The 27,140-nt window shown below is 41.6% G+C and overlaps 2 protein-coding genes across 2 annotated transcripts in view; both read left to right on the plus strand.

The window, feature by feature from the left end:
• Positions 1 to 13: 13 nt before the first annotated feature.
• On the plus strand, positions 14 to 3,178 carry LOC307233489 (dual specificity protein kinase Ttk-like; the record flags this gene model as incomplete). Its single annotated transcript, XM_080004825.1, has 8 exons — positions 14 to 137; positions 680 to 767; positions 858 to 1,080; positions 1,252 to 1,358; positions 2,124 to 2,270; positions 2,714 to 2,825; positions 2,932 to 2,977; positions 3,071 to 3,178. Exons 1-8 carry the CDS (start codon positions 135 to 137, stop codon positions 3,176 to 3,178), a joined length of 834 nt encoding a protein of 277 aa, XP_079860951.1. The 5' UTR covers positions 14 to 134.
• The window catches only part of LOC307233785 (dual specificity protein kinase Ttk-like), a 24,729-nt gene continuing 719 nt past the window's right edge, over positions 3,131 to 27,140 (plus strand). Inside the window, exons 1-17 of the mRNA XM_080005206.1 lie at positions 3,131 to 3,174; positions 3,860 to 3,947; positions 6,965 to 7,064; positions 12,273 to 12,495; positions 12,628 to 12,734; positions 13,338 to 13,496; positions 13,617 to 13,789; positions 15,037 to 15,182; positions 15,278 to 15,401; positions 17,338 to 17,430; positions 17,588 to 17,745; positions 19,033 to 19,184; positions 19,548 to 19,672; positions 19,777 to 19,851; positions 19,955 to 20,131; positions 25,432 to 25,528; positions 25,641 to 25,726. Coding sequence (XP_079861332.1) covers positions 3,888 to 3,947; positions 6,965 to 7,064; positions 12,273 to 12,495; positions 12,628 to 12,734; positions 13,338 to 13,496; positions 13,617 to 13,789; positions 15,037 to 15,182; positions 15,278 to 15,401; positions 17,338 to 17,430; positions 17,588 to 17,745; positions 19,033 to 19,184; positions 19,548 to 19,672; positions 19,777 to 19,851; positions 19,955 to 20,131; positions 25,432 to 25,528; positions 25,641 to 25,726 — 2,055 coding nt within the window. The 5' untranslated portion in view covers positions 3,131 to 3,174; positions 3,860 to 3,887. The remainder of the gene's footprint in view (positions 3,175 to 3,859; positions 3,948 to 6,964; positions 7,065 to 12,272; positions 12,496 to 12,627; positions 12,735 to 13,337; positions 13,497 to 13,616; positions 13,790 to 15,036; positions 15,183 to 15,277; positions 15,402 to 17,337; positions 17,431 to 17,587; positions 17,746 to 19,032; positions 19,185 to 19,547; positions 19,673 to 19,776; positions 19,852 to 19,954; positions 20,132 to 25,431; positions 25,529 to 25,640; positions 25,727 to 27,140) is intronic.

Genomic DNA, 27,140 nt, shown 5'->3' on the forward strand with positions numbered 1-27,140 from the left:
GGCATGGATAACGAACGCACCCCAGTCCAGCCAATGGGCTTTGGGCGGAGGCGGAAGTGGCAGATTTGAAAATTGGATGTCGGCGATCACCGAGCAGGTCGTCGAGTGTTTTTAAGTCCGGAGGAAGCATAAACATGGTGAGATTTGTTTTCGACGAGAACGATGTGCACTATGCCAATAACGTATGAGACAAGCTCAGCCGGAATGAAGTTGGCATATCTCCGAATTGCTAGGTGGGTTAAGGACGTGTCGGCGAGCTAACATGGCTAGCGTTAGCAGGAAAGCTGCATTCATAACAAATTGACCGTTTGGTATAAAAGGTCAGTTAGAAAATCTTGGGGGGAGGGGGGGGGGGATTATTATTATTATTATTATTATTATTATTATTATTATTAATAACAACTTTTTTTTTTTCTTTTTAGCATGAAACGTTTTGCGTCGGCCTACGTTTGACCAATGTCTTTTAGTGAAGGGATATGCATAGGATGCGCTGCGCTCCAAACTTTTTTATAGAACTTTTATATATACATCGAGTCTTTTTTTTTTTTGCTTCTTGATTGAAACAAAAACTACGAATAACTATATTTTTTTTTACGATACTTTTCAAAACAATTTTTTGATAACAATTATGAAATGTTTAGGTTCAAAGTCAGACCTGATGTGAGCTATTTCTTCTCAGATGGAGGAAGAGGAGCACACGGATAGGAAGCAGCAACTCGCCATGCTTTGTAAAAGGCTTCACAAATACAAAGCCGTTCACAGCGACGGTAATGCTGCGGCAAGTTTCGCTGCGTTGTGTCGTCAGGTTCCATTTCGTTTGAAATGTGAGGTCTGAACACGTTGCACTTGTGTTGCAGACGACACCGACAACATCAACCAGGCCATTGGCTCAAACTCTCCCGAATCCTGCCTGTCACACTTGATGGACTTTGAGAAGAAATGTGACCTGCACCTGGATTTCAACCATCTCACCAGGGTACTGGACCTTTACACCAGGGTGTTTTCAAATTTGCCTCTCGGAAAGCACTGCCAAAATGAAAGCTATGCCCGGATGCTGGTCAGGTTTGCACAGCTGAAAGCGTGAGTAGCCCCCCCAAAAAATATCTGTTCCCATTTTAATGTTTATTCGTAATATGTCGATCAAGAGATCATCAGTTAAATCATTAAATAACATGGTTTTTTTTTTAAATGGCACGTACTACCTTTTGCGATGACTAACTTGAACACCTTCACTTTTCCTTCTGTAATTAGAATTCAAGATGTCGACGAGGCAAAGGCCAACTTCAACGTGGCAAGATCTCACAGCCAGCACTTTGCATTCGTCCACGTCGCTCATGCAGAATTTGAACACTCTCAAGGTTGGGAATAATGCTTTTATTTGTGCCTGGAGCAGATACATTTACATTTACATTTAGTCATTTGGCAGACGCTTTTATCCAAAGCGACTTACAAGGGAGAATAACATTCAGCTACATTGCGACAGAGATTAGTGTAACAACAACATTGGTGTAACAATAAATACTGCAAGGTGGTGCTAAGTAATTGTAGATTAGGACAGGAGGTACTCACTGAAGAGCTGGGTCTTCAGGTGCTTCTTAAAGACAGAGAGGGAGGTCCCCGCTCTGGTCATTTTTGGCAGCTCGTTCCACCAACGTGGAACTACAAATGAGAATAGCCTGGATTGCCGTGGTTGTATGGCCGGCAGAGCCAGGCGACGCTCATTTGACGAGCGCAGCATCCGGGGGGCAACGTGCTCTTACAAGAGCATTTAAGTAGGCGGGAGCATTCCCAACAATCACTCTGTAGGCCAGCATAAGAGACTTGAACTTGATGCGGGCGGCTACAGGTAACCAGTGGAGCTCGATGAGCAGCGGAGTGACATGTGCCCTCTTTGGCTGGTTGAACACCAGTCGCGCCGCCGCATTCTGTATCACAGATGGATGGAGAGATGGATACATACTTTTGTGTGTGTGTGTGTGTGTGTGTGTGTGTGTGTGTGATATTTAAACTCCCTGTGTGATAATAGAAAATAAACCTCAAATGTAAGCAGTATAAACATGAAAATCAGGACAAACATAAAATACCTTAAAGTTTATTTAACAGCAACGTGTCTTCTCATCTAGGCAACACAAAGAGAGCCGTTTACATTTTGCAGAAGGCCTTTGAAGTGGACGCGCGCCCGAAAGACCTGCTGGAGGTCACTCTGCGGAACTTCCAGTCAGGAAAAGAACGGCCGCTCTGTAAAAGTAATGATAAGGAAAACATCCCAGGTAATCTAACCTCGCTTATTGACCTGGTTGTAGGAGCGGAACTCATCGTTAAGTGAAGAGTGTGTGTGTGTGTGTGTGTGTGTGTGTGTGTGTGTGTGTGTGTGTGTGTGTGTGTGTGTGTGTGTGTGTGTGTGTGTGTGTGTGTGTGTGTGTGTGTGTGTGTGTGTGTGTGTGTGTGTGTGTGTGTGTGTATATATACATACATATATATATACAGTATATATAATTGCTATGCTAACATAAATAATTAACAATGAGAATAAGATTATATTATATTTTAGTGAATAAAGATCACATTGAATGTCCTTGAAAATGTTAAAAAAAAAAAAAAAGGTACTTGAAAGTCCTTGAATTTCATTTTGTAATGCCAGAATGAACCCTGGTCAACCTAATCACATGCATTTCTTTTCAAAGTGCTGTGATGTGCTTTCTCTCTAATCCAGTATTATCCCACAACCATTTGCAAGACTCTCAACGGGGCTCAGAGTTCCGAAAAGTCAGCAGGATTTCAGATGGTACAGACGACTTGCAGCTAGCCAGTGTTTTTCGTTCAGGGTAAGCATTGAGTTTTTTATTTTATCAATTTTTTAGTTTTGAATTCAGCTTTTATTTTGGGGAGTAAACAATGACACGTGTCTTCATCTCTTCTTCTGACAAGCAGGACTGAGCCCTGCATTGGATCTCAAAGGAGGAGAGCTGTTGGCATGGTGAGTAGTGCATCGACTACATCCCTCCAACTATGCTCAGTCTGCTCGTTCCAAGGGAAAACTGAACCTGACTCCTGATTCTGATTCTACCAGCCTGGAAGAGTCCCTGTTCTTCCCTTTTCCATCCCAGAAATTGATGATGATGACGGGAAGTCTTCAGAGAAAAGTGATGTTTTCATCCCTAACAGTTTGTCCAGGTAACAGTCTCTCATACACTACTTGATAGACCACGTACTCGACACACCATCTTACTCACACTCACTAACGCACATGAACACTCTACAAGGTTCTGTGGGAAATGTTTGGCTTGGGTACTCAAGTGTTTTGGATTGTACAAGCAAAAATACAGAACACAGCATAACATGGGAGTGCAAACTTGTCCATTTTTTTTATTTGTTTATATTACTGAATAGTGGTTAATACTCATAGGAGTTATTAGCCAGGCTTGCCTATATTGGTGAAAAAGTCCAAGATTGAAAGTCAGAAGCCTTTTTACATTTTTTTTTCTTTGGTAGTTGACGTTTCCCGAGTGTTGAATATGTTGTCAAAAAAAATTATAAACTCCATTCAATATAACTGCTCTTTTGACAATTTTATAATTAATATAAAAAGGCTGCATTGAAATCTAATACTGCTGGATTCAGAACCAGTAGGACTGGGAAGAATGTCTGAAAAGCCATCCTTCTTTTTCCTCAAATGATAGCACACCGGATGATAGTATGCAGATGTAATATGTAGTATGTTTGTGTCCATTTTCCGAAACAGGGAATGCCTGTATGACCTGAAGGAATCGCAACCTCATTGGAATTGGGGAGCGGGGCAGGTTCCTTCAGAAAAGCTGAATCGCTTCTTTTGTGACTTCACCATTTTTGTATTTCACAGGCAAACGTCTGGCTCAAGCACCAGCGCCATGTCAACTCTGTCATCCGCCAAGGAAAAGGCCGTTGATGGAGATTTCCTCAATCTCAAAGTGAGTAAATAGGTTCCCACGCCCTTTGGGCCCATTTTGCAAGGTCACCTCGGCAGCCAGTGGAATTCAGTACATTTAGAACTACGGAATATGATCTCATTATTTGGTTTGTGTCATTCCTTGTTTATATCTTTTCTCACTTTATGCTAATTTTACTATAAAATGGCTTGCAGGGTTTTGACCAGGTCCTAGAGGTGCTTGAATTTTGTCCTCAGAACTTTTAAGTACTGGAATACCTTGAAAATGTCTCCTTTTGTTTTGAAGTGCTTGAAAAGTTCTTGAACTAAACCGTGATAATTGAAAACCTGTGATATTTTCCCTGGATTTGTTCTTCAAATCGTAATGTTATAATAAACGCTTTTATAACAGAGATTATGCCAGGGAAATGTCAGTTTAATCCAGCATGTTTGGAAATAGACACTTTTATTATTAGATGATGGTGAGGTTAATAATATATAGATATATTAGAGATTGACTGATCGATTGATTGATTAGTGGTCGACTGCGATGGGTTTTTCAGTGGCCGATGCAGATGTTTAGAGTGGGATGGGCGATATAGGAAGCAGCTGCTACCGGTATATCGATAGTGTGGAAAATGTGTATAGAAACAGTTTCAAATATTCAGAATCAATATGTGTAGAAAAATCTATATTTTTGACAACACTAGTCTGCAGACATTTTTTGATTGTCGGTCTTGTGAGCGCAGGCATTGGCCGATATCTAAAAATGCGCAAATATCCATCGACCCCTAATATAGATACAATAGATGTACTAATATAGATAAAGGTCAGATGAGACCAAGATAGTATATTTTATATTAATATAGATCACATTGAAAATTAAAAAAATAGTGCTTAAAAAAAGTTCTCGAATTTCATTTTTTTAATGCCAGAACGAACCCTGGTGTTGAACTTTGAATTATCTGTGCCTAGACTTGTGTTTTACATCACATCAGTCTGGAATAGCTCCATTGAAAATGATTATGATGAGCTACAGAAACGAGCGGCGAGGTGATGGCAATGACTGGAACTCAAGGTAACTGTAAATTTATGAGACCTGGGTAACAGCCTGTAGAAAAATATTGAAACTGCTGACAGCCACGGCCAAGGTGTTTTTAAGTGGACATCAACAATCACCTATAGTGGTCGACCGATTTATCGTGTTGATGTCTGCGCATTTTGAGATAATCAGCCGTCAGGAGAGAGGCTCTGGGCGACCCCTGGACTGAGTGCTGGCTGAAGCGGCGAGGTCCGTGCAATGGGCGCTCTAACATGTGTGTATATTATATTTGCGTTTGTAGCATAGACTGTTATTGAAACTTTGCTGATAAGGTTCAAATTTGTCCTGTACAATAAATTATTATACACCATACCGAGTTTTACAAGTGGTGTAAAAGTGCAAATTCACTCAAACTGTAGGGGCTCCAAATTCCAAAAGTTACATAGTGCTGCTTTAGAGATGGCAAGTGCAGAGCCTCCGCGACCGGTTTTGGTTGACAAAGAAAACAGCAAGAGTGCTGTTTGGAAATACTTTGCATTTAAGGAAAAACTTAAACATAACTGAATCGAACTTTTTCCCCTCCTGAGCTGTGCAAGTTCCCGTGCCTGTTTTTCTTTTAGATCAATTTATTTTCATGCGCTTCCTAATTGTATGAAACAAACTTTTTAAACAGAACTGAGTTATGGGACTCTAATCTCTAGTTGGTAAACATGTTCGGTAACTTTACAAGATGATGCATTTCAAGGAATATACAGCATATCCTAATGAGATAAATTACTATATAAAGTTCACCATAGTAGCTGGCATACGATGTGATGAGCCTCGCTATGAGACAGCTACGATGTGAATAACTGGTGGTCATTTAGCTGCATGGAGACTCTTTAACACTGTTTTGTGGTACTCAAAGTATTTTCCCAAGGTTGGCAGGTCTGCATATATTTAGTTGATACATTTTTTTTTTTTTATTTAAAATAAGTGCACTGCACTCAGAGTGCAGTTTTACTTCAGCAAACAGAGACAATGCAGACAATAATTTAAGTATTAAATAAATGTTCATTTAAGTTCAGAAATTGTCTAATTTGTTGTTGTTATTAAATTGTGTTTTATCAGATGCAAAAAAAACACAACACAGCATGATAAGGACATTTTATATCGGCCATTGGCTGCCCTGCTCTCTAAATATCGGCATCAGCCATTGGAAAAACCTGTATCAGTCCACCACTAATCATCTCACCCAGTTGACAGACTGGACAAGTGCACAGAAAATAACTTCCTAATTCATTTGCGTAACACTGTACACTAAACTGTTAAAAGTGTAAGAAATATTTAAAGGTGCAATAGACAACTTTTTCGCCACTCTCGCAAAGTAGACGGAACCCCTTTACGATTGTTCAGAGCGCTCCTTCTAAATGCTAAACACCACTTTAGAAAGAAGAGAGAAAAAAGAAGCATGTTCATTGAAGAGGTCAATTAAAATGATCACAATTTTAGTTTGATATTATTTCTTTTGGTTGTGCAATCATAGACATCATAGACGCCGCATTGACTGTTACGACTCGTTGCTGTGATACGTCAACGCCGCCGCCATATTGGAACGGCGAGACTGACCTGTAAAGAAATACAAGTAAACGGGGGAGCTGAGGTTTTTCTAGATAAAAAGCACTATAACGTTTACATTTCTCAACCGATTTCAATGAGGGTTCTGGAGTAGATTGCTTCACCATCCGCCATTTCCACCAATAGTACAGTTTAGCACATTGGTTGACGCACTTCCTGTGACGCACTGCCGTAAATCGATAGTTTTCCCGGGATTTCGTACCCAGCCTGAATGAATAGGATATATAATATGATATCGAGGGTTATAGGGAACCAATCTAACCACTCTATAGCTATAGCCATTACACTGTGCGATCAACATTTACTTCATAATGATAAGTTAAAGCAAAAAACGTGTCTATTGCTCTTTTGATACTTGGAATTAATATTATATTTGTCTTTATATGTGGCTGTGTTCCCAGCCTCTAAAAGTGAGTCCTGGCTCAGGCATCTGGGAGGAGCAGGCTGCTGTGGACTCCACCACCACACTCCTTCACAGACAAGACATCTCGAGAACAGAAGGTATGACCGTAGAGCCTTTTTAATAATAGCTCTAGACAGTAATTTCTAGGGCTGCCCCAAATAGACGACCAAACATTAGTCGACCAGAAGAGTCTTAGTCAACCAAGTTTTTCATTGGTCAGTTGGTCACAGGAAAACAAAAAACCCCTTTTCGTGAGCTGCGGCTTGTCAAAATTAACCTTAAAACCTATATCGCTGGACCCATGTATGAAACGCTAGACAGCTTTTAATTTGAAACAAATTTTAACAAAAATACGTGTTCTCTGAGGACTAGATGAGATCAAGGTGCAGTGAGTAAACGAGCCCATGGCCCCAGGAAGCGGTGAGCTTCCCTTCCTTGTCAGCTCTGACAAGTTTTAGTCAATGCTCCCTGCCAGGCGCCCCACTTGCTTATAAATAGCAGGTGCGACCATAACTCGGCTCCCATTTTATCTTCAGCGGGTCGCTCCCTGCTCTCCCTCTCCCAGAAGAATGAGGGAGAATCGTTTATTACTCGTCTCACAGATGCAGTGCACTCAACACACGCATGCAGGGAGTGGTAATGACCACAAACACACGCACAGAGTGGTGGCTGGAGAAATTCAGCCTCTGCGTTTCTCCCATCCGGGGCACCAGTGGGCAGCCTTCACTACATCGACACCCGGGGACCAATTCCAGGTGGTGGATCCATGTTGTGGTCAGGGACAGGACAGAATAGTGTTCTGCGTGTTTTTAATTGGGGTCCTTTTTTATGTTGGAGGAGACCCATGTGAGCACGGGGAGCACATGCAAACTCCACACAGAAAGGCCCCCCCCGGGAGTTAACAGACCGGAGCACACTGCCAACAGCGCCCCAGGCGGGAATCAAACCCAGGACCTTCTTGCGGACGATACCAGGATACCTCGCCTTTGCCTTGGCGGCTCAACATGATCCTGTCTGGGCCCCGTTTCTCAGCCATTAAAGTTTACCAGTCTGGGGCTGCGGCTGAGCACGGGATGTTGAAGGCTCCAGTCTGCACCTACGCCTCCATCACCAGAGGATTTTACGGAGCAGGCTTCCCTCCCGTTCCTCCACTGGATGTACCTGACATCGGTCTTAGTTGCCAGCCCGCCCCCCAGACCGGTCACTTCAACTGCGGTGAACAGCGTAGCGCTTCTAGTCTACGCCATGGCAAAGATGGGTGCTGAGCCCGAGCTCCTGCCCGGATGGCCTGAGGGAGTTGGCAAAGCTGCCAGTGGCGTCTTAAACCGGTGTCCATCCCAGTCTCCACCGCCCGCATCACGTGGCAGAAAATGATACACGACTGGCTACATCTCTCCTCCATCCCGGACTCCATGAAGAAGGAGTTCCTGCACGGTTCCATCATCCCGGATGGCCTGTTTGGCCATCAGCCAGGTGGCCTGCCACCTTCAGTCCATGGTGGACCATATGCAAAAGGATTCGGAGGAGGCAGAGAAAATAAGGAGGCATTTGGCTCGTCCTCAGCCTCAATGCTCTACCACTAACTGAAGGGACTGCCGGGACCAATGTTGGAACCAGAGATGCCTTGCGGCAACTGCCATGGCTGTATCTTGCCCTCTTGCTCATCTTCCTCCGCAACCAGCAGCTCCAGCGAGGTGCTGGCTCCTCAGAGGGGCTACAAAAACAGCGTAGCCTGCACCTGGTCCAACCCTCCTCAGGAGAGCTGAGGAAGCAAAGCAGGAGGCAATGACTTGTTGGGTGGATGATCTAATAAAAAATAAATAAAAAAATGTTTTGAAATAATATAAGAACATCTTCCCATAAAGCTGAGTCTGTCCCGGCAGGCAGGGGCTTGTCTCCATGACAACCGCAGCGCATAAAATAAATGTGCTCTCAGAGCATTACTGAGTGGCATTGTGTATGTTTCAGGGAAAACTGGGTGAACAGAAGTTCAGCAGACATTAAACACTGCAGTTCGCCTCGCCCCCTCCCCCCTCGACAGGATTGTGGAAAAAGTCCTGTCATCTCAGGAACAGTGTCTTGCTCTTCAAACAGAGCTCCAATAACTCCTATTGAAATATGACATTTTACAGGGTTCCCCAAGGAGTGGAAAATTAGGGGTTCTATTCCCGCTATTTCCTGGCTCCGTAAAAGACGGGAGGAATGAGGCTAATCCTCGATCTTTCGCTGTTCAACAAATCAATAACGAAAAGGCCCACATGGAAACAAACAGAAATAAATAGATCTAAAATAGAAGGACAGGCATGGGAGCCGGCATGCACCGCTGTCCGGAGGAGAAACAAAATAAACTCCGCTCCAGTTCTCTGAGTTAGGTTTACGTTTTTCATTTTCCATGCAAATAAGAAGCTATGGAAACAGAATAAATCTCAATCTTTCTCTCTGAGATGATTGATGATTATATATTGCGATGTTATCATCACAAAATTTGCATAAGGAGCAGTTGGTACGTACAGGGGGGTGATGCCTGAGGTGGTGAGCACCAGGCCCGAGCACCTGCCCCACGGTTCCCTTCTTATCAGGCATGCTTTTTATTAAAAACATTTTTTAGCGTTAATGGGCATCGAGGCAGCGGATTGTCTGGGCAAAATATATTCGTGAGGAACCCCTCATGAACCTGCGACGTTTGCACAGCGGCTCCGCTGTGCTGCTCGGAAGGGAAGGTTGAAGTCCGCCCTGCCATGACGCAATGGCATTTGGACCGATCGCGACAAGGTCAGCTCTCAGGACCAGAGAAAGACGAAAGAGAGTGTTCAGCTCTGGGGCTTGCGCAGAGAACACAGCAAGAACCCAGATCACCGCATCAATTTGTTCTTATCATGTTCTGAACACATCTTTTTGGTCAAAAAAATGTGACTTCTTTTTACGTGTCCCTCCACCTTTACTCTGCCAAATGTGAAGCTGTTCATCGCTGGTATGTGGAAAAGACCTGGATCCCACGGCATGTCCCCTGCCTCATGTGCTTTCATTCCTCCAACCGTTGGATAGGAATTTGGCCAGCACAGTTAAGGCTTATGCGGCCGCTTTTTCATTCTGTCGTGAGGGTTTTGGTGACAGATCGGTATTTAGTCAACGTTTGTTGTTTTTTTTTTATATTTTTAAACGCTTTCTAGAGGGTGTGCGGAGACAGACCGGTGTCATGCTCCTCAGTGGGACTTAGCGCTGGCTTTACGTGCGCTGGTTAAAGCCCTCTTTGAGCCCTTGGACCAGGTTTCGCTCAACTTTCTGTCAGCCAAAATGTCTACGTTGTTGGCTCTGACATCTGCAAAGAGAATTAGTGGTTTATCTGTGCTGTATGTGTCCCCTTAGTGCCTCAGGATCGAAGGAGATGGCAGCTCGGAGAATTTGCGCCCTAACCCGGTGTTTACGCCTTAAAGCATCAATAGCTCCTTCAGATTAAGAGTGATGTAAGGATAAGGCCAAGTGGCGGTCACGAAGGCAGATTTTGTTTTTCTTTCACCAGAAAAAAACAACCAAAAATGTATATAATAATAAACAATAGGCTCAGAAAAACATAATGGAACTTAAATTTACAAAACAAAGAAAATATCAAACTAAAGCTAAGCCCTTGGCTATTTGGTCCTAGCATTTGCGGCTTCCAGCAGGACTCATGCCGCTCTGCCTCGAGAGGAGCTTATATCCCAGGCTTTTGAACTGGAAGCTCCTACAGAGACAAACCATCGTCATTATACAACCAACAATCAATAAATGCAGACATTACTTCCGTTGCTAAATTATACTGCATATAAGGAGAGCTTATTTTACCTATATTGCCATATGTATTACATATACATATGTAATAGATTCTTTGCTCGCCCTCACAACTCTGAGGAGGAAGCCATGTCTCATCTTTTTCGCCTGGTGCACTTGCTGTCTTGCTACATTGCGCGCACGGCAGCCGTGCCCTGTTTCCCACTGACCTCACACTCGCTGTGCACGCAAGGTGCATCCGTAAGTGGGGTCCACGGCAGGTGGGTGTGGACTAAAAGTTTTCAATGCTGCGCATGAGGGATAAACCTACTAGCGATAGCCTTAAAGGGTAAAGCTTATACACATAGAATCTGGAGTTACCATACGTAACTAACATTCAAGGGGGGCCGTCTGGGATCCGGGCCGGGGACGGAGAAGGCGCAGCGAGTAACTAAGTCTTCTTTGGGACTTTCCCTTGGGAAATGCACCCAACGAGGTGTCCCAATTTTGATTCAGTTGGTGAGCACAGGAGGACTTTGAGTGAACAAGAGTAAGAAGAGTCAGCCATCTACTACTACTACTATTATTATTATTATTTATTATTTAATTAATCAGTCAATTAATTAATTAACCAATTAATTGATTGTTTGGTTATTTATTCATTTATTCATTTATTTATTTTCAATGATTGCAATTTATTTTTGAGACGGCAAGTACCATTAAAAAATATATATATATATATTAGAAGGGTATAATTGCACTTAAAGGTGATAGACTTATTTTAAGTTTGAAATGGACATTTCGTTGTTTAGTTATATGTTGTGTCGTACTAAAACGAGTATGAGAATTAAAGGTTGCATCATACTGAAAATTGGTAACAGTCCCATATTACAATTTTATTGGAACTCCGTAACTGTTCCATGTTGTATTTTATTTGGACTCAGGGCCCGTTTCATGTTCTATTATTGTTCCATAGTGAATAATGAACAATAATAAAAACACACATCTGGTAGTGTGGTAACTAATAATTGCGGCGGTAGTCTGTATGTACAGCTGTCTTATCATGTCCTATGACTTGTATATGTCGTTGACATACAGGAGATATACCCAATGAGACTTAATAATAACAAAATGAGGAAATAAAATATATTTAATGGTCAATGTTTTATTATAAACATACAATTGAATGGAAATCTGAATCGGCAGGTCAGACTTTTAGAAAACCAGAAATGCAGTCGGTGCGTCTCTATTTGGTAAACATGTTAGGTAACTTTACGAGATGATGCATTTCAAGTGGTGTTTTATTTATCTGTAATGCAGGACAGTGTTAACAATGTTGATTATAACGTTATTTTTCAGCCCTGGAACAATTTTCTGATGCCCCAAAAACATATTTAAATTATTCGATTAATATCATAAGCGTGCAACGATTAGTCGACTAATCGCTTGAACTGATGACTAATAGTCGACTGGGAAAATCCTAGTAATTTCATATTGTAGTATTATTATTATTATTATTATTATTATTATTTTCCTCATTTTCCTCCCATCTCCGGAAGACATCACAGACACCTTCAACCAGGTCATCAGTTCCAATTCCCCCGAGTTGTGTCGGGCATACTTGTTGAACATGGAGAAGAGAGGGAACCCTCACACGGACTATAGCCTCCTGACCAAGCTCAAGGACTGCTACGCCAAGGTCTTCACCAGACTGCCCATCGGGAAACACAGCAAAAACAAGAGCTACGCCCGAATCCTGGTCCGATACGCAGAGCTGAAGGGGTGAGTGAAGCTCACTACATAGTTGTCAAGACATTTCTGATGACCGGTTAGAAAACGCTCCCTCAACTATGATTCAGAATGTTCAAGAGGCTCTTGTTTGTTTGTTTGTTCGTTTGTTTGTTTGTTGTGAAGGATTGAAGACCCGGATGAAGCGATAGACAACTTCGTAGTTGTGAGATTCAACTGCAAGCTCTTCGCCTTTGTCCACATCGCATATGCACAGTTCGAAGCCTCCCAAGGTGGAAAAAAATCAACAATTTAGTCTCTCCATGATAAATCTAAATGCATCGTTTACTTGGATGCTAGGCCCGTCACTATAACTTATTTTGTTGGGCAATATATTGTCCCAGAAATAATAGCGATAAACAATATTATTGTCAATTTAAGACCATTTTCCACTGATATAATGATAATATAGTAGCATAATAATGCAAGTACACCCTTTCAAATAGCAATGAACTTGCTTGTTTTTTTTCCCGCCGTTTAAATTAACATGCATGCAATTATCAAAGTCATGTCCATATATCGTACGATAAATTGGTATAGTTATTATCCCGACAGGTCTATTGGATGCATCAAATATCTCAAAATGTGCCGTCTGTCTGTCCAGTACTCTCAGGCAGGAGACATTCTATACTGTATGGGGGCATTTTCAATGTACTGAAAGAGTAGATTAGTGAAGGCTTTTCTTTGCTGTGTTACAGTGATATTTGCATGCATCTCTCACTTTAATTGCATATTACATCATTTAGCCATACCTAAGTGACAACACTCCATCTAAACCTGACATGTGTCTGTATATTCTTATATTCAGTTTTATTTTTTCCTTTCCCTCTTCCTAGGTAACGTGAAGAAGGCATCTTCGATCCTCCTCAAAGCCCAGGCCCTAAACGCTCAGCCTGCTGAGCTCCTGGAGGTTGCCCTGCGAAACCTGCGAGCCGGGGCGAAGCAGCTGGTCTCTGCCGAGGAGGAGCAAGAGGAGGTGGAGGAGCCTCTCCAAGGTAGATCCCAGCGTCTGCGCGAATGTATTACTGACTCGTATTAAACCAAAAGAATGAATCGCCGGAAAAAGTCATTGATTTTCCTTCTCGAAATTCCTTTTATCTGTCTTGGGTTTTTAGAGTTGCAGAGCTACGGTCCGGCGGTAGGGGCAGCTTGTGGTGGTGGCATGGAGTATGAGGCTCCCGCTCAGGTCCCCGGGAGCCAGTCTGCGGAGCAGCCGAAGCCCCCCAGCAGGGAGCCTCTGTCAGCGTTTAAGATGCCGTCTCGCGTCGGCCGCCATCTTTCACCACAGGTCGAAAACGCTTTATTTGAAAATGTCTTTTAATCAGTTACAAATGAGATATAACCCTTTTTGTGCTGACGTTCTTAAAGAGGGCCCATTATGAAAAACTCAGCGCTTGTGCACATACATTTGGGTCTCTGATGGGCCTGCCAACACACAAACTGTGAAATAAAACAGATCGTTGGTTTGTTTTTGAGCCATCTATTTCAGAAAATGTCATGAAACACAGTTCAGATTTGCCGCCCCTAGCTACGTCAAGTGGGGCTTCATTAGAATAAGGACCGACCACCCCCCCATCTGAGTAACTCCACTCACGGCTGCTATGTTGGCTTACAGACCAGCACAAATCTTTTAAAAGAAAGAGGAATTAATATCTACCGTCCGTGAAGAAACTGCAGACGATTGAAATGTAAGTATTTAAAAAAATAATTCTGCTTTGTGTTTCTTAAAAAATAAGTATGCGATAGGCAATCCACTGTGCGTTTCTCCAAACAAAACCAGTTAAATAGTGTGAGGTTATTGTAGATTTATTTTATTTTCCGACATTTACGTGAAATAAAAAAAATCCCCGCATGCGGTGTCCTAGTGCGGTGTCCGTGTCCCCCACAAGCTTGAAGAACGGCAACGAAAATTGGAACAAACCTGCCGCTTATTTCTTGCCTCAAATTTGTTCAGAAACAGATTTTGGTGAAATGATAAGGTGAAGGTGAAATGAGTGAAAGTTTACAGACCAAATATAACAGAACCTAGAAGTCAAGGTCAAACCCCATTGGCTCACAGACCCGGAACTTGTGCTCAAACCAGATTGGCTCACAGAACTAGGGGCCTCGGGAGGGTGGTGCCACCTCGCAGAAACAGAGCGTCCTCGATCAGGAGGGCTATCGAGGCATGTTACAAAAAAAAACATGTTTTGGGGACCTCAGAGACCTATATTAACTTTTGGTGTGTGTGTGTGTGTGTGTGTGTGTGTGTGTGTGTGTGTGTGTGTGTGTGTGTGTGTGTGTGTGTGTGTGTGTGTGTGTGTGTGTGTGTGTGTGTGTGTGTGTGTGTGTGTGTGTGTGTGTGTGTGTGTGTGACAAATTGAAAAAAAAAGTGCTTTTAAAAATTACTTGAAAGTCCTTGAATTAAATTTTTACAATGCCAGAATGAAATGACGTTTAGAGGCTTATAGGTGGGTTTGTATAGATTTAAAACTTGACGACAGCCTGCCAGTGATGACATTAGGGTCCAATGGTGTCTGGTATATTCCTTCCTAGGAGAAATACTGCACACCCCTGGACCCCCAGCCTGTCCCTAATCTGCGAGAGTCCCTCCCCACACCCTCGCTTGCTCTCCCGTCCAGGATAAACCCACTGGCCGCCTGTCAGACGCCAACGAATAACAGAGACCCCTTTGCGAACAGGTAACGGATTGACCGCGATCAATCCGTGATCATTTGAAACAAGGGGGAGTTAAGCTTCATTGCTTCATTTTGTTGTCATTGTTTCCTTTCTTCAGGTTGTTCACCCCGGGTATAAAGAAGGACCCTGATGTGGGATCGACTTCGGCAGCGAGCAGAGCCTACGCTGGCCAGCAGCCCTGCACGCTTGTCAGCCAGATGTTTTCATCCCACACCCCACAGGTATAGCAGTGTCCCATTTAATTTCCAAAGAGTTTCTCTATTATTCAAGTAGATTTTAAGGATATGGTTTCAGACACAGTGGACTAATTGAGCGTTTATATATTGGTTCACCTATAGGCTTAACTAGTTAATAATAATAATATTTATTTGTGTAAATAACAGGCGGCGACTTCACCTCTTAAAGGGACAGTGCACACTTATCTCAGTATCAATTATTAAAACACATATTGATATAATTTCACATTTATTTGGATTTTCCAAATAACCTGTTATTTTTAATCATTGCAAATGTGTTGGCCATAGAGAGAGGTGGAGGCTCTGAATGCGACAAATACCCATCTTCTTCATTTTTTGTGAATAGAGTACACACACACACAAAGTGTGTTTAATATGAATGTGAGTATTATAATTAAATGTTCTATTCAATTCAAGTACTTGGTACTTGGTACTTGGTACTTGGTAAAGTATTTTCCAAGGCTTAAAAAATCATTCTGATTTTCTATTATATCCTTCATACGTGACCGTGAAGTTGCCATTAAGTTTCATTCTAAGTAGTATTAAAAAGGTCTTAAAAAGGTCTTAAATTGAAAGCAACACTATACAACTTTTTACCTTAAAATAACAGCTTCAAAATCATTTTGATGATACACTGACTCATCAGACCTGCCAACCTGCACACATTTTATGTACCAACTGCGCAATTCTTAGTCAAAATACGCAGGAAATTCAGCGTGCGTGTGTGAACTACATCCCTCTGTTTAGAGCAGATGCTGCAACCTTATGGTTCTGAAAGCTCTCCTCTCACTCACTCAACATCCGCTGATATGCAGCGTACCGAGCGCTACTTAATTATCCACCGAGGCTGCATTGCTGAGGTAAAATGGGAAAGTTATTATAAAGCACAAAAATGTGACAGTAATGTTAAATATAAATCGTGAAATGCACCGATTGATCAGCCACTGACCGGGATTGGTCGGTTTCGGTGAAAACCGACCAATCCCGGTCCGTCGGCTCATGTGGTCACCGGTCCGTCGGTCTCAATCCGATCAGTGTCAGATATATTTTCAGATTCTGTGCTGGTCAGATGTACACACCGATGCTGTTCTCATGTACTGTACTCGTAAAAATGCTCTGATACTCAAACACGATACCAACGTGATATAACTTAGTTGCGTAGCTGATGCTTTAAATAGAGCAAAAGAAAGAAACTTACCAATCAAAGTGTCCGGTAATAATGCTCATAAAAAACGTAGCCTCTCCACCTCCCTGGTGGCAAGGGCGAGAGTGCGTCAGTGCGCCTACCGGCCCTTACTTTCATTGCGCCGCAGGGTTGGTTTCACCCTCTGAGTCACGTGAGCCGATCTGCCAGGCTGAGCACACCTGGTACGTACACCAGCAGCAGGTGGCCCCATCCTTCACTGCGCCCTCTCTTACCACATCTCCCCTGAACTGAGCACTCAGTCCATGGCTCCAGGAAATGGCAAGGTCCGTGCAAGGGGCGCTGTAACCTAGGTGTATATTATATTTGCATCAATAACATACTCTTATTGAAACGGGATCGATAAGGGTAAAATTTGTCCGGTAAAGTAAACTTATTTCAGACACAACAGTTTTATGACAGTTGTACAAGTGCCATTGCACTCAAACTGTGGGGTGCAAATACCAAAAGTAATATAATGCTGCTTTAACTTGGAGAACATGGGGGTACCCTGAATTGAGAACATGAAACAAAAAAAACACAACATTAAACCACATTATACCTCCTCAAGTCGTTTTCACCCCTAACTTACTCGTTAGTCAGTTTGGTATCATATTCTGTTTTTGGTTCATGTGGTCTCAAAAATAAGTTTTAGTTCATACTCATTCTTCATTTGTTTTTTATATTTTCCTGCAGCGTTTCTCCAAGTCTTTTCAATTGTAATGACTGGCTTCGCAGGGTTCCATCACTGCCATTTCAAACGAGACCATCACCATCAAGGGCAAACAGTTCTTCATTCTGAAGATGATTGGACGCGGAGGATCTAGCAAGGTAAAAGGCGTTCAGTCGTTAAATGCACATACTTTTTCTCTTTAATAACTTGACTATAATACAACATTTGGACTTGGATATTGGGCCTGAAGATTAATGTGAAGACACTGTGCGCAGGTTTTTCAGTCGCATGTTCTGAGTTTCTCTGTTTTTTCAGGTCTACCAGGTCCTCGACCACAAAAAGCAGGTGTATGCTGTCAAGTACGTAAACCTGGAGGAAGCCGACGCCCAGGCAGTGGAAAGCTACAAGAACGAGATCATGTATCTGAACCACTTGCAACAGTACAGCGACCAGATCATCAAGCTGTACGATTAGTAAGTGCTCTGCTTTCCCCAGAGATCCACAGAAAAATTTGACTTTAGATAAATGCATCGATAATTAATTAATCCCCGGAGGGAAATTGCAGTGTAACAACAGCTCGCGTAAAAAAGGAAATAATAATAAAGTAGAAGATTAGAAAAAATATAATAACATTTTTCAATATACAATAAACCTAATATTAACACTAATCCTAAAATAAAAAAGAAAACATGTTGGTCAATAAGCACTAAATGTAAAAATTGGCAATGAACAATAAATTAAACCACAAAATTTACAATAAGAATTAACCAGAAAAAACAGTACAATAAACCTAAAAATTGACAAGAATATAGAATAAATAATAAACCTAGTAGATTAGTCAATAATAGACCAAAAATAGACTATAAAATGAACATTTACAAGAAACATATTATATAATTAAATAAATGGGGGAAAAAAATAATGAAAATAAAATGATAATTACCATTAAAACAGTAAAGCTAAAAATTAACAATGACCAAAAAATTGGCGATGTACAATAAACCTAACAATAATCCTAAAATATAGCCGCAAGTGGCAATTGACAGGTTCAAACCTTTTTGCGCTCAACGGGGGAAGCAGTTTAATTAAATTAATTAATTACACACACAAAATTAAAGCAGTGAGCAGCAACAAGGGGTTTTCGGACTTCACGAAGCCAAGCAAAGTCACTTCACCTAGTTTAATTCTGTTAAAACAAAGAGTGAGACTAATCACACACGTGTTGTATCATCACAATGTATGCAGCATTTCAATAATTGCGCACTCCAAGTTCCGCCATTCACTCCCAATCACTGCAGCTGGAGACGCGGCATATGTGTACAAAGAATAATAGACCGGCAGAAAAACAATAGGGTTCTACCCAATCGGGGTCTGAACCTTAAATGAACAAGACAAATGTGGCAATATACAATCAACTCTATAGACTCTAAAATTAACATTCAAAAATAACATGAAGGAGAAAAAAATACTAAAATACACAATAATAAATACTAAACCAAAATATCAACAATGAACAATTACAATCAACAAAAAAGTGATAATATACAATATACCTAAAGACCAACAAAAACTAGACAGAATTGGCAATATAAACAAAAAATAATAATGAACATAAAAACAAACCTAAAATAATGGCAATATACAATCAACCTACAAGGTAACAATTGACCATAGAATAAACAAAACAAAAAAAAGAACAGTTAAAATTTCACTTGAGACAACGTCGACACTATCTAAGGTCCCGTGTTCTGTCTCTGCAGTGAGATCACAAGCAGCTCCATCTACATGCTGATGGAGTGCGGGAACCTGGACCTAAACACATGGCTGCGGAAACGCAAGGCCACCAACCCGCTGGAGAGGAAGTTCTACTGGAAGAACATGCTGGAGGCCGTCCACACCATTCATAAACACGGTACTCTTCTGATACTGCACGGCCTCTGGCTACAAATGCCACATTTGTACTGTTCATTATGTTTTTTTAGGCTCATTGTTGGTGTTATGTTTCAATACTGAACTTCCTGAGTTTTATACTGCTTAATGTTAAATGTTGAGGTTTACTTTCCATTATCCTGCCATTTCTTATATTTTATTGTGTAACCGTTCATTTTTCAGTTTTATATTGTTAAAGTTTCAAAATATTTGTATTTTCTATTATCCTACCATATTTTGTGTGCTGTGTCTATTGTTTAATTATTACTGCATAATGTTTTTTGACGTGAGGCGCGGGGACATTGCAATTGTAATTCTCTATCTGTCAATCGGGTCTTCCTCACAGGGATCGTCCACAGCGACTTGAAGCCGGCGAACTTCGTCATCGTGAACGCCTCGCTAAAGTTGATCGACTTTGGCATCGCCAACCACATTCAACCCGATGTCACAAGCATAATGAAAAACTCACAAGTACATTTCTAAGCTTGTTAACGGACTCGATGTCCATTGAGGTGGTTATTGTGGGCTTTGTTTTTTTTTTTTTGTTTTTTTTAAGCTGTTCTTTCTCAACCCAGATAGGAACCCTGAACTACATGCCTCCGGAGGCCATCAAAGACACCTCATCCAAACCAGGGGAAGCCAGCTCAAAGGCAAGGCCAACCGCCCAAGCACTCATTTATCATAACGGAAAGGTCCTAAAGGTTGTAGCTTTTTTTTTTTATTATTTAATTTTTTACATGTTTTGGTTCTCAGATCAGTCCAAAAGGGGACGTATGGTCCCTAGGGTGCATCCTGTACTGCATGACGTACGGGAATACGCCGTTCCAAACAATTACCAATCAGATCACCAAGCTGCACGCCATCATCGACCCGTCCCACAGGATCGACTTTCCCAATATCGCCGAGAAGGATCTGCTGGACGTGTTGAAGGTGACTCACAGAAATCCATTGCATCCATCCAGACAATTTCATCCCAACTTGATATCATCACCCATCAAAAGACACAATTTCTCATGCAACGAACAAGAGCAAATTATTTTGAAATCAAAGACAAATCGGGTAAATTTGCCAATCAATTGAACGCGATAGAGAAGAAACACTTTTTACAGCCATCAAAGATCCACAGGGTACGATAACATACTATGCATACTATGTGTGCAAGACATCAAAACATATTCAAAGAATTTTACGTTAAGCTATATAACTCAGATAATGAATCAAATATATCAAACATTAACTCATTCCTCGATGATATCAACCTCCCTAAACTATCCACAGAGCAGGCTACCACCTTAGATCAACCACTTACTCTAGAAGAACTCAGGAAAGCTCTCTTTTCTATGCCCAACAATAAATCGCCTGGATCAGATGGCTACCCAGTGGAATTCCATAAACACTTCTGGCAACTTATATCCCCATTATTCATCAGAATGGTTACAGAGATGAAGTCAACCTCCAAAATGCCTCCACACATATTGAAGATAGAATAGATTCAAGAGGTTCATTCGTCACATACATATACATACTTTCATACATATATGCAGTGAAATGTAATAGGAATACAGCTCTCCTTTTGGTTTCGCTCAAACCCAATAAAGGCCCAACCCTCACTTCCAGTTATAGACCCATAAGCCTAATGAATTGCGATTTAAAGATTATTACTAAAACACAAACCAACAGAATTGAAAAAGTAATTCCATTTATAATTTACCCAGACCAAACCAGCTTTGAGGCAGACACTCATCCAGCAATATGTGCCGTTTATTCAGTCTGATCAGCATATCTCAAAGGAACAACTAAAATACTGTTATTGATTCTTTAGATGCTGAAAAAGCATTTGACAGAGTTAATTGGACATATCTCTTTTCCAGCCTCAACAAATTGGGCTTTGTAGAGTCACTCATTCAATGGATAAGTATCCTGTAAAACTCACCATCTGCTTTTGTCATCACCAATGGTTACACTTCACAGCATTTCACTCTACAATGTGGCACAAGACAAGGATGTCAACTCTCCCCTTTACTATTCGCCATCTTTATTTAACCCCTCGTGGCGGCCATCCGTCAAAACAGTAATATCATTGCCATACAAACACTAAACTCTGTTCACAAAATTAGTTTGTATGCAGACAGTATTTAGTTGTATTTACGGAACCCAATATAGATAGTAGCAGTGAAAATGAATATACTACCAAAAATAAACTATATATTTTTAATTACCCAAGTGCAACCAACAGTAAATTTGTTGAATACTCTAGACCAGGGGTGCTCAATACGTCGATCGCGATCTACCAGTCGATCGCAAAGGTACTATTGGTAGATCGCATGACATTAAAAAAATAGACGTCAGCCTATCATCCATCCCGTCACTTGATTGATATACAGGGCAGCCAGTCAGATGACATCTGAATTTTTCTGACACTTAGGTCACTGCGCATGCGCAAACAACGGCGCTAAGTGCAGCAAAACTAACTGGCTAGTCAGCGAGTTACCTCCAATTTTTAGCCCTGGTTTTTTTCTCTTAAACCTAAGAAGGGGTATAAAAATGAGTGGGGGAGCTGGACCAAGTAGAAGACAAAAACGTATCACTTTCATACAGAAAGGGAGGAGGACTTTTTTTTTTTCACGATGACATTTTCAAAGTGCGTTTGCCTCATCTGCCTGTCTACCATTGCAATACCAAAGAAGGGAAATGTGGAGCGGCATTTTCGGACTGTTCATGGAAAATACGACACCGACTTCCCGCTGAAAAGCCAGCTGAGAAAGAGAAAGGTGAAGGAACTAAAATCCCAGTTGTCCGGCAGCAGTCATTTTTCACACTACAAACTTCAAAAGCGAAAGCCGCCACCGAAGCATCGTTCCGGGTGAGTCACGTCATCGTTAATAACAAGACGTCCTTCCAAGACGGAGAGATGCTGAAAGAGGCATTCGTTGAAGCAGCTGACTCATTGTTCCGAGACCTTAAAAATAAGGCAGAAATATTATCTTCGATCAAAGCTCTCCAGCTGTCAAGAAGAACAGTTACACGGCGCTGTGAAGCCATGGCTGAGGATTTAACCCAGCAACTTTGGAAGGACATCGGAGATTGCGAGTGTTTCTCACTGCAGTTGGACGAATCTACGGACGTGAGTGACACAGCCCAGATGTGCATTTTCATTCGTATGGTGTTTAGTGATATCACTACAAAAGAAGAGCTATTAACAGTTCTGCCCATGAAAGAACAGACGCGAGGAGAGGACATATTTCAGTTGTTCAAAAACTTTACAGAGAAAACCCAGCTCCCAGTGTACAAATTGGTGTCTATCACCACGGATGGAGCACCCGCAACCGTTGGCTGCTTGAATGGATTTATTGCCAAGTGCGGGCAGGACGATGCCTTCCCGGACTTCATAAGTTACCATTGCATAATCCACCAACAAGCGTTATGCGCTAAAATTCTCAACATGAGAGAGATCATGGATGTTGCAACGACGATCGCCTGTTCTATTCGCGCCAGATCTCTTCAAAGACGGTTATTTCGTGCACATCTGGAGAAGGCTGACTGCGACCACTCTGAGGTGTTGCTACACACTGACGTGAGATGGCTTAGTCGAGGGAAATTCCTGCAAAGATTTCAAGAGCTCTGTCCGGAGATTAAGGAGTTTTTCCGTGTAGCTGGACATGCAGAATACACATAACTCAATGACGGTCAGTGCCTGTTAGACTTGGCATTTTTAACCGATCTGATAAACATGTTGAATGACCTTAATTTAGAGCTGCAAGGAAAAGACAAAGCAGTGATCAATATGATCAGCTCAGTTAATGCCTTCAAACGAAAGATGCAACATCTCTCCTCAAAGCTGCAGCGCCATGATTTGGCAAACTTCCAGAACCTGGGGTCAGAGCTGGAGATGCAAGGGAAGGCCTGTGTGCAACCTAACCGTGCACGCTACACAGAGCAGATTGACAATTGTCTGTCAGAGTTTGACAAACGCTTTCAAGACTTTTCTTTGCTGGAGCCAGTCGCTACATTCATGTGCTATCCTTTTTCGGGAAGATGTTGAGGTTGATTCACTCGCATCAAAAATTGCAACACTGTTTCACCTGAACTCTTCTGGAGTGGAAGATGAGATTTTGACACTACAAGCCGACGTTGAGCTGAAGTCCAGAGCTCATGGACAGTTCTGGAACTTACTCACAGAGGTAAAGTACCCCAACATGTCGAAATGTGCTACCTCCTTGACTGCATTATTCGGCTCTACTTATTTATGTGAGTCAGCCTTTTCCCACATGAAGATCATTAAGTCCAAGTACCGTTCCACCACGACTGATGAACATTTGGAAGTGTGCTTGAGGCTGGCTGTCAGCAGCTACTGTCCGGACTTTGCATCCCTGGCTGATTCAATTCAGTGCAAGTCATCAGAGTAAACCCGGGTAATGACAAAAAAATGTACATAGTTAATTGTGTTGTGCAATATTGGCTCATGCAGTTATGCATGTACATCAACATACATTGTAGATATAAAGAATCCTCAATATATTTATAAATAAATATATGTTTTGCATTTTTGTAGTAGGTAGATCATTTTGACATGGTCATTTTATAAGTAGCTCGCATGCTGAAAAAGTGTGAGCACCCCTGCTCTAGACTCAATAATTAATACCTTTTATTGGAAGTACAAGAAACCGAGAATTAAACTAGCAGAAAAACAAAGACTGTGGAGGCCTAGCAGCCCCAAACTTCGGGTACTACTATTTTGTTAACCGCCTTTATTTTATAATTAAATGGTTACAACCAGAACAACAACAATTGGGCCATGGATGGTGAGACATTGAACAAACAGAATGTCAGGAGTTATCAAAATCTGATCTCCTATTCCTTACTGAATCAATAACAGGCATGCAAACATGTCACCTTTCGGCGAAATTCGCCGTTTTGAAACCAAAATTGGCCACCTACGTGATTCGTGGAGATCCGATGAGGAAAATATTTAGGGTGGGGGGGGGGCGTGGCTTCAATCCTTCTGTATGTAGATCTCTCAAAATGCTCAGGCGCCAAGTGGGTCCTGCTGTCACCTGGTTTCAAGAAAAACAGCGAGGGCACGGACATGGACATACAAGCTGTGTCCCAAGACCGAATGCATCACACCGGCGCGACGAAGTGCTGTCCCATTCTGGAGGTTCTTTCAAATGCGGTCTAGAAATGCAGCCTCGTTTTTCCCTGATTTTAAGGCTTCAGCCCTTGGATCCTTCGCAGCCTACCCTACCTAAGATTCATTGCGCGGCCAGGGAGATTGGATTTCATTAAAAAAAAAAAAAAAAGATCGAACAATTAAGCCGCTGCGTAAACTTTCATTTAATTTATTTTAGCAGTCCACCAAAATCAATTTCTGAACATATCTGCCTCGGGTAATAAGCAATTCAGTGGCTGAATCTTCACTCATATTATATCTACAGACTAATTTAAAAGTTTTCGCTGACGACTATCGGCGGTCTGGGCCACACAATTTTTTTTATTTTTTTTTATTTTTTTTTTTAATTGTCTAGTTTAGCAATTTTGTTGTTGAATAGTATCAAGTTTGTAATAAGTTATGAACCAAGTGGGGCTGCCTTTTGCGCTTAAGAAATTCATCATTTGTACTTTATTTTGCGCAGTGTTGTAATTCTTTTAACTTGTGTAATAAAGTCAACCCCACAGTAATCCTAAAAGTTATCAAAAATGAGCATTTAGTATCTTACTTTTTAAAAAGTAAACGCCCCCAGAGCATAACCCCAGAACCCCCTTGTGGGTCTGTTTTTGGGGGTTTTTTTCTCCGCTCGCGCATCCTTCTCGCCTTTTTCGCCTCTCAACAGTTTGCATGCCTGCAATAAAGAAGGATAATTGCTTTAAAAACCCATTCATCCCAACAACTCTGTCAGCCTGGTGGAGATTCCTCAAACTCAGTGGTCACACTCCATCTCCGAACAAGTTCACCCCCAATGTGGCACAACCCGGATTTTCATTCTGATCACCCAGGTTGACTCCCGCTGATGGCAAAATAAGATTTAGGTTAATAAAAGAAATACCAGAGTTGTCCTTTAAGGAGAAGGTAAAGCATCTGATTAAAAATGACAAGTAATGTGTCAAATGTACCACAGCTGGTCAGGAAACACCATCGACGCGATTGATGACAATGACATTATGATGGTTCATTAATATTGCTATATTACAGTGAATAATCAATCAATGTTCTGAAACACCCCAATTGCCAGAAATGTTTAGTACGAAACCCCAGAGAGCGGATCTCCATCAGCGAGCTTCTTGAGCACCCGTACCTGCAGCTCCATCCACAACCATCACCTGAGCCGGGTAGGAACATGCACACACTTGACATTTATTTCGACAGTAGAATGCAGCTGTTGAGTATGATGACGGAGTTAGACGCAACCGTGAAATGTATTTCTTTTGTTTGTTTTTCTAGTCCATCCCAGTAGCAGTGATCTGAAGAGAATCCTCACGGAGCTCGCCGCCCTCCAGTCTCCCAACAGCATCGTCAGAGCAGCTAATGTAAGCCAGGGTTCTTACCAGGTCCTTGAGGTGCTTGAATTGTGTCCTGAGAAATTTAAGCACTAGATCACCCTGAAAATTGCCCATTTTTTTGCTGAAGTGCTTGAAAAGTCCTTGAAAAAACCTGATCTTCGACAAGCTGTGATATCCCCCCTGATTGTTATTCAAGTCGTAATGTAATAAAACACTTCCAGAACTGCTTTTGCAGCATAGATTATGGCATCGTAAATTCAATCCCGGTTGGTTGGAAATACACTTAAGAGTAGATAGTAATGAGATAAATTTATTTATATATATATACACACACACACACACACACACACACACGATGGTACTTTGACTTACGAGTTTAATTCGTTCCGTGACAGAGCTCGTAATTCAATCTGCCCGTATAGCAAATCACTTTTCCCCATTGAAATTAATTGAAATGCCATTAATCTGTTCCAGCCCCCAAAAAACACCCCAATTTTTTTTTGTTACGTGTTTTTAAATAAGAAAAATTTACTTATAAATAACAAATATTGTATAAAAACATAATAAAAGAGAATGTGTAGATCATTTTTGCCTTCTCGCAGATGATACCCTCCGTCACGCTATCTCCTGTGAGCTGCTTCTCCGTCAACCACACCAACACCAGATTCTCCATCTTTTCATGGACAGCGGTCCGCAGCAAAGACATTGTTATAACACCCTTGGCTGGCGTAATACCCTTTATTATTTATATTTAGAAGTACTATGTTCGTACTGCCTCGCCAATTCCATGACACGCACACCTCGCTCATGTTTTTCTATTATTTTGCACTTGAAGTCAATGGACATCATCCGCTTCTTCTTCTCAGCACTTTTTTCGGACCCATGGTTCGAAAAAAAAATTGGCAAAATAACTGCACAAAAAGCACATATCGCAAGCACAAAACACAAAAGCGATGCTTCCACGCTCAGGTAACCACGTGAAGTGAAGGAGTGAGACGTGGGATGCTGGCCGCATTTGCTCGCCACGCCACCAAGCGCCGGCACCGGAAGCTTGCTCCTCGTAACTCACATTTTTGCTCGACAATCAATACAAAAAAAACTACGGAACGACGGCTCGTAACTCGGAAAACTCCTATGTTAGTGCGCTCGTAACTCAAGGGGTGTGTGTGTGTGCGCAATGATCTTACAATTAGATTTTATTTCAATTAATAAAGATCACATCGAGAAGTCCTTGAAAATTAAAAATGAATGGTGATGTAATAAAAGTAGAAAGTCATGGAATTAAATTTTGTAATGCCAAAATGATCCCAGATAAGGCTACAACAGGCTACCACAAAAATAACACAACTTTGTTTTAGAATCAGAATGAGTTTATTCCGCCACTTAAATGATGCATTTAACGCATTGACGCATTTCTACAATTAGCATTCAGTTTTTGGAG

The sequence above is a fragment of the Zeus faber genome, assembly GCF_960531495.2.
Source record: "Zeus faber genome assembly, chromosome: 8".
In the NCBI taxonomy this organism is placed as follows: Eukaryota; Metazoa; Chordata; class Actinopteri; order Zeiformes; family Zeidae; genus Zeus; species Zeus faber.